The following is a 13,107-nucleotide window of genomic DNA, read 5'->3' on the forward strand; positions in this document are numbered from 1 at the left end:
TTCCCCAGGGATGCCTCTTCACTGAGCCCTCCCCGCGCTCAGCACTCATGGAGTCCTAGAATAACCTCGGTTGGAAGGGACCATCAGGATCACCGGAAAAATCTCACCATATGCCTGACAGCATTGTCCACCCCTCCTATGGCTTCCCCTCCGGACCCTTCCCCATCCTCGTGGCTCTCCTTTGGATGCCTCCTAATAGCTTAATGTATTTTTCACATTGCGGTGCCCAAAATTGCTCACAGTACTCAAGGTGAGTACTGACCCAAGTCAGTGGCTTTTCCATCCTAAGATCCTTACTCCACATTAGATTATGAAGAATTACACACCGTGACAAATCACACATGGAGATACATGCAAATGGGAAAGGTGCAAAGAGATTTACAAGCAAAAGTTTGTCTGCAAATAACCAAGGTAAAAGCCATGCTTGGAGGAAGAGGAAAGCATTCCCACTCAGCTCAGAAGCCATGGAGAATGACCAGTGACAGGTTTCCCACACTTCCAGGGCCATCTCCAAGCATCACAGAAATCCCAGCCAGCAGCAGCAGCCAGCTGGGCACATAGGGATGCTCAGAGCAGTTCCTGGTGTACAAACCAGGCTACATGTAAAAGAGGACTTCAACAGCAGCCTGCTTTTACCAGAAAGAACTAAAAAGAACTACAGAAAAAAACCCCAAACCTTTTACCTATGGCTGCAACTTCTAAGCAGTACTGTTGAAACAGTTCATGTTTGAGCTGTAACTGTATAAACAAACATTTGATCAGAGGAACAGGCTTGGTGCTGTGGTATTTGGGCTATGTTCTCTGGTTCAGTAAATGCACACATTGTGCCAACTAAAACAGCAGAGTTGTAACTTAGCTTTGTAGGGACTTGTCTTTCCTCTCTGTTGCCAGTGCATCCCATGTCAGGTCGCTCTCTGCACATTCTGTGTTGAAATGCAGCAGCCTTTGCACCTCCCATCTGACCACAACCAGTGCTGAAGCTGTTTTGTGGCTATAGATGACACAAACTGTACTTGACCAGATGACCAGACATGCTCAGCCATGAGCCCATGGAAGGAAAGGAGAGAGTATCATATATTTGTACAATGAGATTTTGCAATGTGGCACCTAGTGCTGCAGTGGTTAGATACAGCTCCACACAAAAGCATGAGGACACCCTCCTTTTGACAGCAAAACTAACCAACACCGAAATGACAATTCAGGGAGCAGACAGGACAAACTGTTTTGTCAGATATGATCTGCTGTGTGAACACAGAGGAATAAACTAGCATGGATACTCAATCTGTCTTCCAGCAGCAGGAGGAAGTCTTATTTAACAGGGCCCCATTGACCATGGGATACCAACTTGTCTGCACAGGCAGTGATTTGGGAATCACTGCTGAAAGCAGATGTTCCCCTTCACATTTATAATTTCCATTTTGTATGTCTATTGGCATTACTCAGTTATGCAGCAGAATGACAGACTTGAAGCAGTACTCTTGCTATTGCAGATGTAATTTAAAAATCTGACAGCTACTAATCATTTCTTAGTTTTGAAGATTCAAAGTCAGATGAAGCAAGTCTCGTGCCACACTTAAAGACTATGGCAGCATAACACTGATCTTAACCAGTTCTTATATTCCTGGCACTTGCACTGCTGACAAAGACCCCAGAAATGTCAGAAGAGACAAATTCCATTTCCTTTCTATTAGCCACAGTTAACAGTCCAAGTACACTTCTTGAGTCTCCCTACTGTTTGTAAGCTTTAATTGTATCAATGAATCCCAATTAAAAGCTTAAAGGCTTACTCAGATACCGACCATCCAGAACAGTTTGTTTTGGGAGCAACCTAAGGTATTTAACTGTTCTAAGAACAGGAAAGCAGTGAAACATCAAAGATACTTAAAAATGAACTCAAAGAGTAACCCATTTTTATAAGAAGTTTATTTTCCTGTTGTGTGGCCATTATACAAAGTAAGCAGCCAGAGCTGCCATTTTGTCCTTGGGTTTCTTTGGGTTGAGTCTTCCTCCAGGTCTCCGGCCTTTGCCCCTTCCCCGCCCTTGCCTCTTCCCCTGTCCCCCACGGTGCATGGGGTGCCTCATGGCCGCGTGTTTCAGCTCCACCAGATCCTGAAACACGGGGTCACAGAACACACAGCCCGAATGCTGGGTCTCGTCGCCAGGCAAGGGAGATTTGGCTTTGTTAAAATCCACGTCCACCAGCGCCGCCTCGCACAAGTCGCACGTCTCGGGCGACACGCGGACCTTGTGGGCGTTCTCGAAGAAGTGCACGATCACGTTGCATTTGTTGCAGGCCATCTTCCACTTGGGACCCGACGTCGAGTCCAGCACCAGAACCCCGTTCTCACACTCCACGCACTGCCCAATTCCCAGCATGCTAAGGGAATGCTGGCACGTGGGGTGGGTGCACTCGTTACAGCCCATTCCTGGGGAAGAAGAGTAAAACCACAGCGCCCTTTACCTCACTACTCACACTACCAAGCTTGAAGGAAGTGAGACACAGAAGCCAGAGACACTTCAGTACACTGTAGATTTTCTAAATCACTGAAGAATAGAACTGCTCCCAAAATGGCAACTTGCCTCTTCACAGTTTCAGAATAATCCCCTGCTGAAAAATTCTTCTGTAATGGTTTTCAGAATTGCCATATACTGCCACTGTACAGTACAGGCACTTTAGACAGATTAGTGAAGAAAACTCATTACATTTTCAATTAAATGTATGGTTCCTGCTTAACTGTTATTTTATACTTGAACTACTCACTGTTAGTCCAAGATATTTTTAATTAAAAGACGGTAATAAAAAGATGCAAAAAAAGCTTCAGCGCACTACTTAAGTAAGTTTCATTCCTACAGTTACTAAACTAACCACAACTTCTTCCTATATCCTTCAACAGCTTTTGACACATCATTTATCTTTATCAAAACAACACCAAGACCTGGTCTTTGTTTATACTCCTATCCAAACCTACTCATATTTGCAAGACATGAGCATCTTGGTGTCCTTCCACTGCATGCTGAGTGTTGTGAAGGTCACCTACAGTGCATACAGGTAAATTATTTTCTTACTTCTTCTGTGAAAAAAAGAATTTCAAAAATTCGTTAACTAATAAATTTTGGCCAGTAAGTTTAATGTGAATTTTAGGTATCTAGAGTCTAATTTGAGCAGCACTTTATACTAAACCACACTGGTTTTAAAACACCTAAAAAAACCCCTCCTAAAAAGCCCATTGTATAGACTTTACCTAATCTGTTTCAAGTGAGGATGATACCTGCATGTTTGCAGAACTCCTACCTTTTTTCATGTCCCTGAAGGGAGGATGGTTGTAACAGTACGGACACAGTGGATAGCTCTTTCCTCTGGATCCAGATGACCACAGCACCAGCTCGAAGTCATCCAGGGGACAGCGCAACTCCTTGTAGAGTTTAATGGTACCATTCTGGGGGAGACTGTAGGTGTCATCACAGTGGGAGCAGTGCAGGCGACTCGGCTTGGCCTGGAAACAGAACACAAATCTCCTGAGCAACTGCAGGGTTGAGAGAGTTTAAAACCTGTAAACCCAGCTGGAGCTGCTCTCTGGTTTGCTCCCCAAGGCAAAACCCTACCAGCCTTTTTGTTTCAGAAAGGCACTCTCAAATGTGATGGCCACATTTGAACACAAGTTCAATAATAAAAAATAAGTTTATACTCAATGCCCCCCAGCAAGTGAAATTCAAATTCCAAGAATGAGGTAAACGGACCTGAATATACTTCATGAAACGATGGCATTTACCGCAGCGGGAAAGGGGTTTGCCCGTGGCAGCCAAGGGTGAAAAAGACACTTCCATCAGTTCATCCATACCTGCGAAAGGAATGATCACACTTATGTTAGAATTCTAGTTCTTAAGAGAAAACTTTGTACAAAATCACCTACAGACCTGTGTGAGAAGTGAGAAATATTTTACTCATAATGCTCTTCCTTGTCTACAAAGACTAATACACAGCATTTTGCACTGAGCATACACAAGCACACTGGTTCAGCTAATCTCAAGTTTTCAAAAACTCACCCCTACACAGGCACAAAATAAACCTGAAGTAGAGTTTTGGAGACATGATTCAGCCTTTCTCCCTTTGGAGAGCAAATAAATTTGACTGGAAACTTCCAGTCCTGGCACAACATTTCAGAAAGCCTCAAGCTCTGAAAGGAGCCTAATATATAAGTATTTTCTATGCAACAACTAAGTAATTGTAGGGAACTTCACATGTAGAAAGTTTTACCTGCAATCGAATCCACAAAATAGTGAAATTTCCTTTTGAAAATGTCAAGGGTGTGCTCCAGGACCTGATGATAATTTGCTTTACCCAGAGCTATTAAGTTGAGTTGCTTCTCTACAGCACTGCGGATTGTAGGAAGAACCAATTCTGCATCTAACAGGAAAACCAGAGACAGCAGCAATGAAAGGTCAAAAATGGAGGTAGGAAACCATTCACACGTAAACTGACACCAAAACAAGCATTATTTGAGACAGAAATGTTAATTCCACGTTGGCATCAGCCTTTGATACAGTAAAGCGAAAGGAAGGTAAGAGGGTGGAAAGGGAAGAGCATTTAACTGACCTATTTTGTAATAACCATGAACCAGAACAATGCCAAGGTTTGTAGGCTTTAGTCTTCGACCACTCTCCACTGTGACATAGTTTCGCTGGCAAATGTTGTTAATGTGGACTGGAATACTGGCATCAGTTCCTGCCACACAAAGGAAAACAATTTATCCACCCTGAACAAACTACAGTTTTCATCAAGTAACTCGCTTCTGGCTTCTCTGGTTTAATATCAAATCACAGGGCTCCTAAAACTGCTTAAATTCAGATACCTTCTTACTGTTACCCAACTTCCAGTGCATAACTTCTATCTCTCTAGTAACTCTGATGTTCCTTTGCAATTCTGATAAGTCTGAAACATATGATTTAACCTTAATCCTTTCATCTCTTCTGAGAAATTACTCTTGGGAAGACATCTATTCTTCACAGTTATTTACTCTGGAAAAACACAGTAGAGTAAGAGACTGTGTTTGCTCTGACGGGGTAAATTAATGAAAATACATTAAAAGAAACAAGTCAGATTGATAATGGAAAGTAGGATTGTGGTAAATTGTACAACAAGATACAGAAGGATTACTGAAGACACTAAATTAAAGCAAGCTGAAAAGACAAAAAATCATTCCTAAGAATAGGGAGGTGCTTCCTTCCACACATCAGCTCTTTCTGACAGAGAAATGACAGGGATGTTATGAAAGGATACTGCTTTGGCCAGAAACCAGAAACTACCAAAAATAAGAATAAGAAAGGGAAAGGAACATGGGGGAAGAAAAATCTACCATCTGCTAAGGGGAGCTACAGGCATGGTGGTTTGAAGGGGAAGAGATGATCACTGCACACATCCAAATGAATACTGAGAGCCCATTACTGACAGAGACAGTGCAGAGGAGGGACTCAGACTCTTTGCAGTCTTGGTGGAGGTACTGCAGAACAATGTAAGTTAGGCAAGATCCTACCAATGCCATGCTTTTCCATCAGAGTGATCAGTTCTGCTTCTGTCAGGTAATCAGGAGGGCTGGTTTGCTTTTCCAGCAACTTTATTTCACCAATTGGAAAAAGATCTCCTTTCTCACAGTGGGGAAGGCTCTCTTCTAATGGGATGCTGTGCCACGGCATAATTTCTGTGAACCCTGTAGGTAAAGAAATAAACAACTTGCCAGTTTACCATAATAGTCTCAGTAGTGCTGCCACATTCTTTTTACAGAAGTCCAAGAAAAAACTTCTGCCTTCATGTAATTTATCTCCCCAGAGGCATTTACTGTTTGTAAAAGGACTGGTCTTCACACTGGCAAATGTGGCATTAAATCTTTGAGACTGCTACATGAAAAATAACTTTTTCTATCATAATGGAAGTATGAAAATTAGGACAAGATTTGGTCTCTGGTTTTGAGAGCTTAAAAAAGTCTTCACAATTGCACTTGTCCCCAGAGCTTCACTTTTATATCCATCCAGTGTCTTAATGGGGGGGAAAAAAGTTAATCTGCAGCTAATACTTACTCCTGATTTGTCTTACCTGGTGAAGTTACCACCTTTCCAACACAGGTAAATCTTTCAGGGCCAATACTGAAGGAAATGGTGGTTTGGAGGTACTTGCAGTCAGCACTGACAGTGGCAATGAAGTGCCGAGTTATGTACTCATACAGTCGCCACCCATCTCCACCTGGGGAGAAACAACACCTCAGCCACAAAATATAATCCAATTTCGGTACTTGGAAGCTACTATTCTGGGATAAATTTCTGCTAGAAACGTAGGCATGGAGTTGTTTTCTTTTTCTTGGCAGTACTATAGTCCCGAGGATCAACTGCTGAAGCAGTTCTGAACTTCACCGTCACCAGAAGTTTCAATGGGGATTAAGCTTGCTCTCTCTTCACTTCCTGCCAATCAAATAATTTTATATTCTGTTGAAACTCAGTGATTTAGAAAGTGGTACCTTACACCTCAAGGGACTGGTTTCCTCACACAGTGTCCCAACACTACTGGATTTGCCTGTACCTAATTCTGCTTCTGTTGCAGCTCTCATTGGGGTGATGGGAGGATGGTCTCCTGCATCGTGGCCTTTCCTTGGACGATTGATGCCTTCTGATAGCAATGCTTTCACCTGGGTGAAGAAAGAAATGGCTTACTCACATCAAATCCACAACAATACAACAAAAATAAAAGAAACTAGAGATATTTAAAGTTTCTAAAGGGCTATAGGTTATAATACACCAAGCAAGATCTAATCTAAAACAGACTAGAGAATGATAGTACGGCTTTTGCTTCATGTACTCACAGTTTCTGCCCAGTAAGGATTATTGGCTTGTTGTCTCAAACATCCTTTCAGGTCAAAGTTTTCTGGATAATGGGTAGTTTCTGTTCGAGGGTAGCTGATATAACCCTGAGTGTAAAGACGCTCTGCTATTTGCATGGCATGCTGGGGACCCATTCCTGAGAGGGGACAGGAGAAAACAAAAATCATATACACATCCCTGTGATTATGGTTTGCTGCATCTGGATGTACACCTCACCCAAGTATTTAAATAAATTATGGTTTATCCTCTCCGCAAGACTTTTGTCACCTTGGTCTTGCCAAACATTTCACTTTTGACAAGCAGCTTTCTAAACTTGATCCTTTGCCCAAAATTATGTATTATTTGTTTTGTTTCTGGCCAAAATATTTTGTTTTAAAACAGAGTGAAAATCTGAACTTTTGTACCTACCTAAAGCAGCACTGGCCACTCGGAGCATTTCTACTGTGTTCAGAGCCAGTGGTCTCTGCTTCACCTTCTCTTTTTTACTCACAGATTCTACCTAGAAAACAGCATTTTCACAGTAGAAGTACTAACATTTGGTAAATGCATAATTTTGATCATGTCTATAAATATGTATCATACCTACCTTTGTCTATTCTTATCATTTCTGCTTCGTTCTCTTAAAACAGTAACCACCAATATATTTTTACTTTAGAAAATCTGACTGGAGATAATTTTATCAAGTTCTAAAATTGAAGTCTGAAAGTGCCTTTGTGCCAGGACTAGATCAGGTCTATAACTAATGGGGAACACAGCAAGGCAGCTTATTGCTGTCTTTACTTCCCACCTACCTCAGCAGCACCTACTTTCAGTGCTACAAGGATTTAGTGCTCAGTCCAGGCAACAGTCCTAACTATAAGAATGCAGATTTTTAAAAGCTTCAAGCAGTCTTTGAACCTTGATGTCTGTAAGCACTTAAATCCAAACACACTGTCAAACAAGTATTGAACAGAGCAGAGTTATAAGTTAATTGACTATAAAGACTGTACCATACACATGATTAAATATTTAACTGCAGGAATATTGCCCTACACGTAATTAAATTCCAATTTATTCAGTGTCTCATGGGAAATAAGAGGTCTGCTTGGAGACATCTGAACAGTATCTCCTAGCAGGTTTAGTAATGAAGAGTTCCTATCATGAGTGATGAGCATTTCCAAAGTCAGTATTAAGAAGAGGCCTCTGCTGACATGACCACACCAGCACAGTACAATCTACAATAAAAAAATCTCTTGCCTTTTATTCTCATCTACACAAAGCTGAATGAAGTAAAAACCAAAATACAGATATTCTACACTCTTAAAAGAAACCCAACAAACAACTGAAAGCCTCAATATGGAGTAAATGAAATATTAAATTGTATTTCCTTTATATGAAATACAGATCTACTGGCACTTGGTAAATATTCTTACCTTTGCTTCTTTTGCCATCTTTGTTATATTCAGGAACATTTGAGCAACCTCACGATCAAACACCCTCACTCTATCCCAATCCAGAGTGAGAGAACTTTCTTTTTCAGGGTTCACCTATTGGACAAAAAAAAAAAAAAAAAAATTTAATTCCCACCACCTCTATTCCTAGAGTTTGAGAATGCATATTCCATATTCCCAACAAGAGTACAGCAAGCAAATCCTAGGACATAACGCATTTGTTAGGACAAATTTAGGACAAACCCACACCAGGACACCAGTGCTCAAACATGCAGTTGTGCTCTTTTTTGGAGGGGCTTCTGCAAAGGATTTTTTTTTCTTTACAAGTACAAAAATGGCAACTTTGTACCAATAAGGAATCCCTTTTTTGCTTTAAAAATCCTTGTGATCACAAGCCATAAAACCCTGTTGATCTGCTCTCAGAGCTTGGACAGCAGCGAGGCTGTAAAACTGCTCTGAGCTGCCAAAGTACTCGGAGGGCTCAATTGCCAATTAACACAATGAGCATTTTACTTGCTTTAAAATTCCAATGCTCAGCAATGCCAATGTTTGTTGGCAGGCTAATTAATTCCTGGATTCAAATTAACAACAGTCACTCCAAGGACCCCAGGGAACAAAAAAGAACCATTTAAAGTAGTCTTTTTGGCTGAATCTAAGCTTAGATGATTAGCACTGAAGAATTCTTATAAGCACCAGACAATAAGCACTTTAATACAAAACTGACATCCTGGAATCTGTTCTTGAGAGTGGTGACACACATGTGAACAGAATGAGAACACATGAGTAAACTATAGGCATTGTGAATTCTTGTCAGCAGCTATGAATTTATGAATGAACAAAATACAAATGCATTTCCTTTGTAAAAACGAATACTGTAAAACTTACTTACTTTAGCTTGCAACACCCAGTAAGTCTCAGGCTTAAATGACTGGATTTTATCATGCCTCTCAACACAGAATCCAAGTGTTGGGGTCTGACATGGCCCAAAGGAGATGAGGGAGCTGTCTAAATTCCCATATTTCCCCTGAAAATATTTTGTCTGGAACCTAAGAGAAGGGAGGGGGGGGGAAACAAATGAGACATGTATACATTAATATCCTCATTGCCATGAAAAGCAGAAGGTTCTTTTATCATACATGCACAAAATATGAGTAATCTATAAAATCATTCAGGCATTAGGAAAAAAGCAGTCTGAGGAACACCTTCTCTTACAGCTAATTAAGACATAATCATTTTGCCTCACAAGGAGCTGGGAGGGGACATAGCCAGGACAGCTGAGCCTAGCTGACCAAAGGGACATTCCAGATCATGTGACAACATGCCCAGCATATAAAGCTGGGGGAATAAGGGGGAAGGGGGGAACACTTGGGGTGATGGTATTTGTTTTCCCAAGTAAACGTAACGGCTGATGGAGCCCAGCTTTCCTGGGCACGGCTGAACACCTGCCTGCCCCTGGGAAGCGGTGAATTAATTCCTTATTTTGCTTTGCTTGCGTGTGCAGCTTTTGTTTACCTAACAAACTGTCTCTATCTCAAAGCCATGAGTTTTCCCACTTCCACCCATGCAGTACTCTCCCCTACCCCAGGGGTGGCGGGACAGTGGGGCTTGGCTGGGCTTAAACCACGAGGGCACAGAGCCATTCCTGAACCTTTCACAAAAGCGTCTGCAGTCTGTGCTGTCACCTTGTGAAGGCACAGCCAATCCTCAGATCCAGCTCCTGGCGGGCATCCACGGACAGAGCTTCGTTGCGATTGGGCTCTCCCAAGTGATTCATGGCATTGCAGATGTCTGTGTCGGTGATGGAACTGAATTTAGCTCTGTAAATCGTCCTCTCCGTGCCACGAGGTTTGTTCATGACAGGAAGAACAGCATCAAGAACCTAAGGAAAAACAGAAGCATAGTTAGAGAGGATTTGAAAGAGAAAGGCTTTCTCTCTAAAGATAAAAAAAAACACCTCCCCACAAAATACTTGTGTCACTGTTTCCTTAACTCAGCAAGATGTCGTGCCAATACGTTAACCGATAAGCCAGAGCAGCATTTGTCCATCCACTCAAAAGCATACAGAATTAACAAAACTGAAGGGTTTATTTACTCTACAGCAGCTGCTGGGAGCAAATCAGTATTTTTAGCTAAGGGCAAAGACATTCATCAGTGCAGCTGCAGCACCTTTTGGTGAACATGTACCAGTGTCTATCTGGGTTTATTCTACTCATTGCTAAGGCACAAGTAACAATACAGGGGTATGTAAGGAATTTAAAACAATCACTTGATGAAACGTGTTTCTTTAAACTAAAGAAAATCCCCAAACAAATACTCTTCATGTAGACTTCTGGGAAAATAGGATGCTAAGAAAAAAAATCTTAGCAAAGTTTTAGATCAATGCTTTTTATACGCAGAGGCCAAATTTCTGCAGTAAGCCTACACTTACAAGCAGCTTCTGTGCTCTAAAGCATCTAATTGCTCAATAAACAAAAGATTGAGATTAAGTAAAACAGAGATTAAGTTTTATAAGGACATAAAAATAACTACTCCAGCTGTGGAATCCAGACCAGTTCTTGAAGCACTGGAATGATCTAACATTTAAGAGGCCTGATTGTTCATCTGAGATGAGCAACACCTCTGAGATTTATTTCTGCTCTTTAACTAACATCTTACAAAGTTCAAAGCATATGAGGTTTTCCACCAAGACCCTCTATGCCTTTAAAACTTTATTTAACTTTAGTTTGAATTTTACTGTAGACTCATAAAACAATGTATTGATAGTCTTGTCAGACATATATTATGGTATTGTGAGTCTTAAAAATGGAAACCTTACTTCAAAACAGATGTTTTCTCCTTCCTTATCACAGTCCAACCATAAGACAATACAATCACAGCCTCTTCCCTCCACCTGTGAGAAAAATTAGCACAATTCTTCAGCAACTCAAAGAAACACCTCCCCTCTCCCTACCTGTATATTTCTTTTTCTGGTTTCAGCAGGGTGTGTGAAGTGTGAACAGAAACCAACACATTTATTTTAAAGCTCTGCCTTGCACTTGTTATTAAAGCTAAACTTGCACCCAATGCTCCAATTCTGAGAAGCAGGATATCAACTGTCAAAAAAATCAGAAGGCAATGGCAAAAATGAATTTAACAAAGATTTCAGACTGCATAAGAACCAGCAAAAATAAAATATTATTTATACTATCTGGGACAAAAAGATGGAAAAATTCTTATTTAGGAACATAGAAAAGGATAACCCTAAATATTACTCAAAAGAAAGAATACCTGTAGAAACTTCACCATGGTCAGTTTGGGATTAGCTTCTTTCTTTTCTGTGGGAGCTTTGCTAAAAAGTTCTGCTGGATCCACTTTGTCCCAGCTGTTATATTTTCCTGAAAAGCAGAAGTATATTAAGTGGAGCTCTGAAGGTATATTTATAAAACAAACAGCTTTACTTTGCAAAACACTTGGCTTTCAAAATTTGTATGGAAAATTTTCTACCCTAACACATCTTGCTTTACTGTATACCAAGGGACCTCTAAGCTTTTTCTGGAGGACCGGGCAGCTCTACAAGCCGTCATTAGTTAAAACATCTGATGAGCAGGCAATTACCTATGAAATCCAAAGTCATGACGTGACCACACACCGAGGTCATCTTGAAGTGGGCACTCTGCCCTATGAAGGGCCCGGTGTACTCGTGCACAGAGCACGCACCGTTGAGTCCCTTGCGAGAGGACATGTTCCCTGTGAAAACAGGATCATAAATATTAATGAGGTAAAACCCCCCCCAGCTATCGAAACGAATTATTTTGTGTGAAATTACATCCCTCTTTCCTTGGATCTTACAGCCAGGTCTTCCTGATCACAAAATTCTACTCGTTGATCAAACTTTTATTTCATTAAGTATCGATTCAGGGCTTTCCTAAAGTATATTTCATCTTCAGATTAAACTACCCATTATCTCCACCAGGTTTTCTCTCCCATAATGAAACCTTACAAAAATACTGTTTTCTAGAACACATACCTATAATCAATTTATTTTATTTTCTAGATTTACAAAACTTTTACCTCAAAAATCTCAGAACAGCAACTTGCTACATGACTGACACTTTCCAGACACCGTATGCTCTAAGGCACACTAGAGCTACATGAAATATCGAAACCGGACTCCTTTATTCTTGGCTTAAACAGGCATTAGCCCATAAAAAGAATCAGAACGTGATGGGACATCCCGTTCTTTTATGAACCTGTCCGAAGCCACCGTTCCCAGGCGGCTCCGGCCCCAAGACAAGCCAGGCACTGCCCAGGGTGTTCGTCACCCTCGCTGCCCTCACAACAAGTCCGGCGTCCCGGCAGATGCCTCCCGGCCGCTCGCACACATCCCCGCGCTCCGGCCGTGCCTGCAGAGCGCTCCCCTTGCCGCCGGCACCCGCCCCGCCTCCCCTACCTCTGGAGAGGATCTTGGCGATGGACTGCGCCAGGGACGGCTTCTCCGCCACCATGAGCACGGTCCTCATCTTCGGCCGCTGCGGCGCGGAGCCGCGGGGACGGGCGGGCGGAGCTGGGGCGCGGCGGCTCCCGCGCCTGAGGGGACAGAGCGCCGCTCAGCCCGCCCGCTCCGGGCCCCGGCGGCACCCGCGGCCGAGGGGCACGGCCGGGCCCGCTTCTAGCCGAGCGCCAACCACACGGCGCGGCCGCCTAGGAGCCGCCGCCCGCCGAGGAGCCGCTGCCCTCCCCGCTCCGCCCCGCCGGGCTCGGCCGCGCTCCGCGCCTCAGCGGGCGGCCATGGCCGCGTCACTGCCGGGTCACGGCGCCGGAAGGCGCGGGC

At 42.6% G+C, this 13,107-nt stretch overlaps 1 protein-coding gene across 1 annotated transcript; it reads right to left on the bottom strand.

Moving 5' to 3' along the window:
• Positions 1–1,908: 1,908 nt before the first annotated feature.
• Positions 1,909–12,858, bottom strand: TOP3B (DNA topoisomerase III beta). The gene is made up of 17 exons (XM_040081169.2): positions 12,727–12,858; positions 11,892–12,023; positions 11,565–11,671; positions 11,113–11,187; positions 9,980–10,176; positions 9,187–9,343; positions 8,280–8,393; positions 7,276–7,366; positions 6,849–7,003; positions 6,569–6,674; positions 6,089–6,235; positions 5,532–5,705; positions 4,595–4,723; positions 4,256–4,405; positions 3,739–3,839; positions 3,293–3,494; positions 1,909–2,426 (listed from the first exon to the last, which is right to left on the bottom strand). The coding sequence occupies exons 1-17, from the start codon at positions 12,794–12,796 to the stop codon at positions 1,945–1,947; spliced, it is 2,589 nt and encodes an 862-aa protein (XP_039937103.1). The 5' UTR covers positions 12,797–12,858; the 3' UTR covers positions 1,909–1,944.
• Between the last annotated feature and the right edge of the window lie 249 nt (positions 12,859–13,107).

Source organism: Hirundo rustica, chromosome 17, assembly GCF_015227805.2.
Source record: "Hirundo rustica isolate bHirRus1 chromosome 17, bHirRus1.pri.v3, whole genome shotgun sequence".
NCBI lineage: Eukaryota > Metazoa > Chordata > Aves > Passeriformes > Hirundinidae > Hirundo > Hirundo rustica.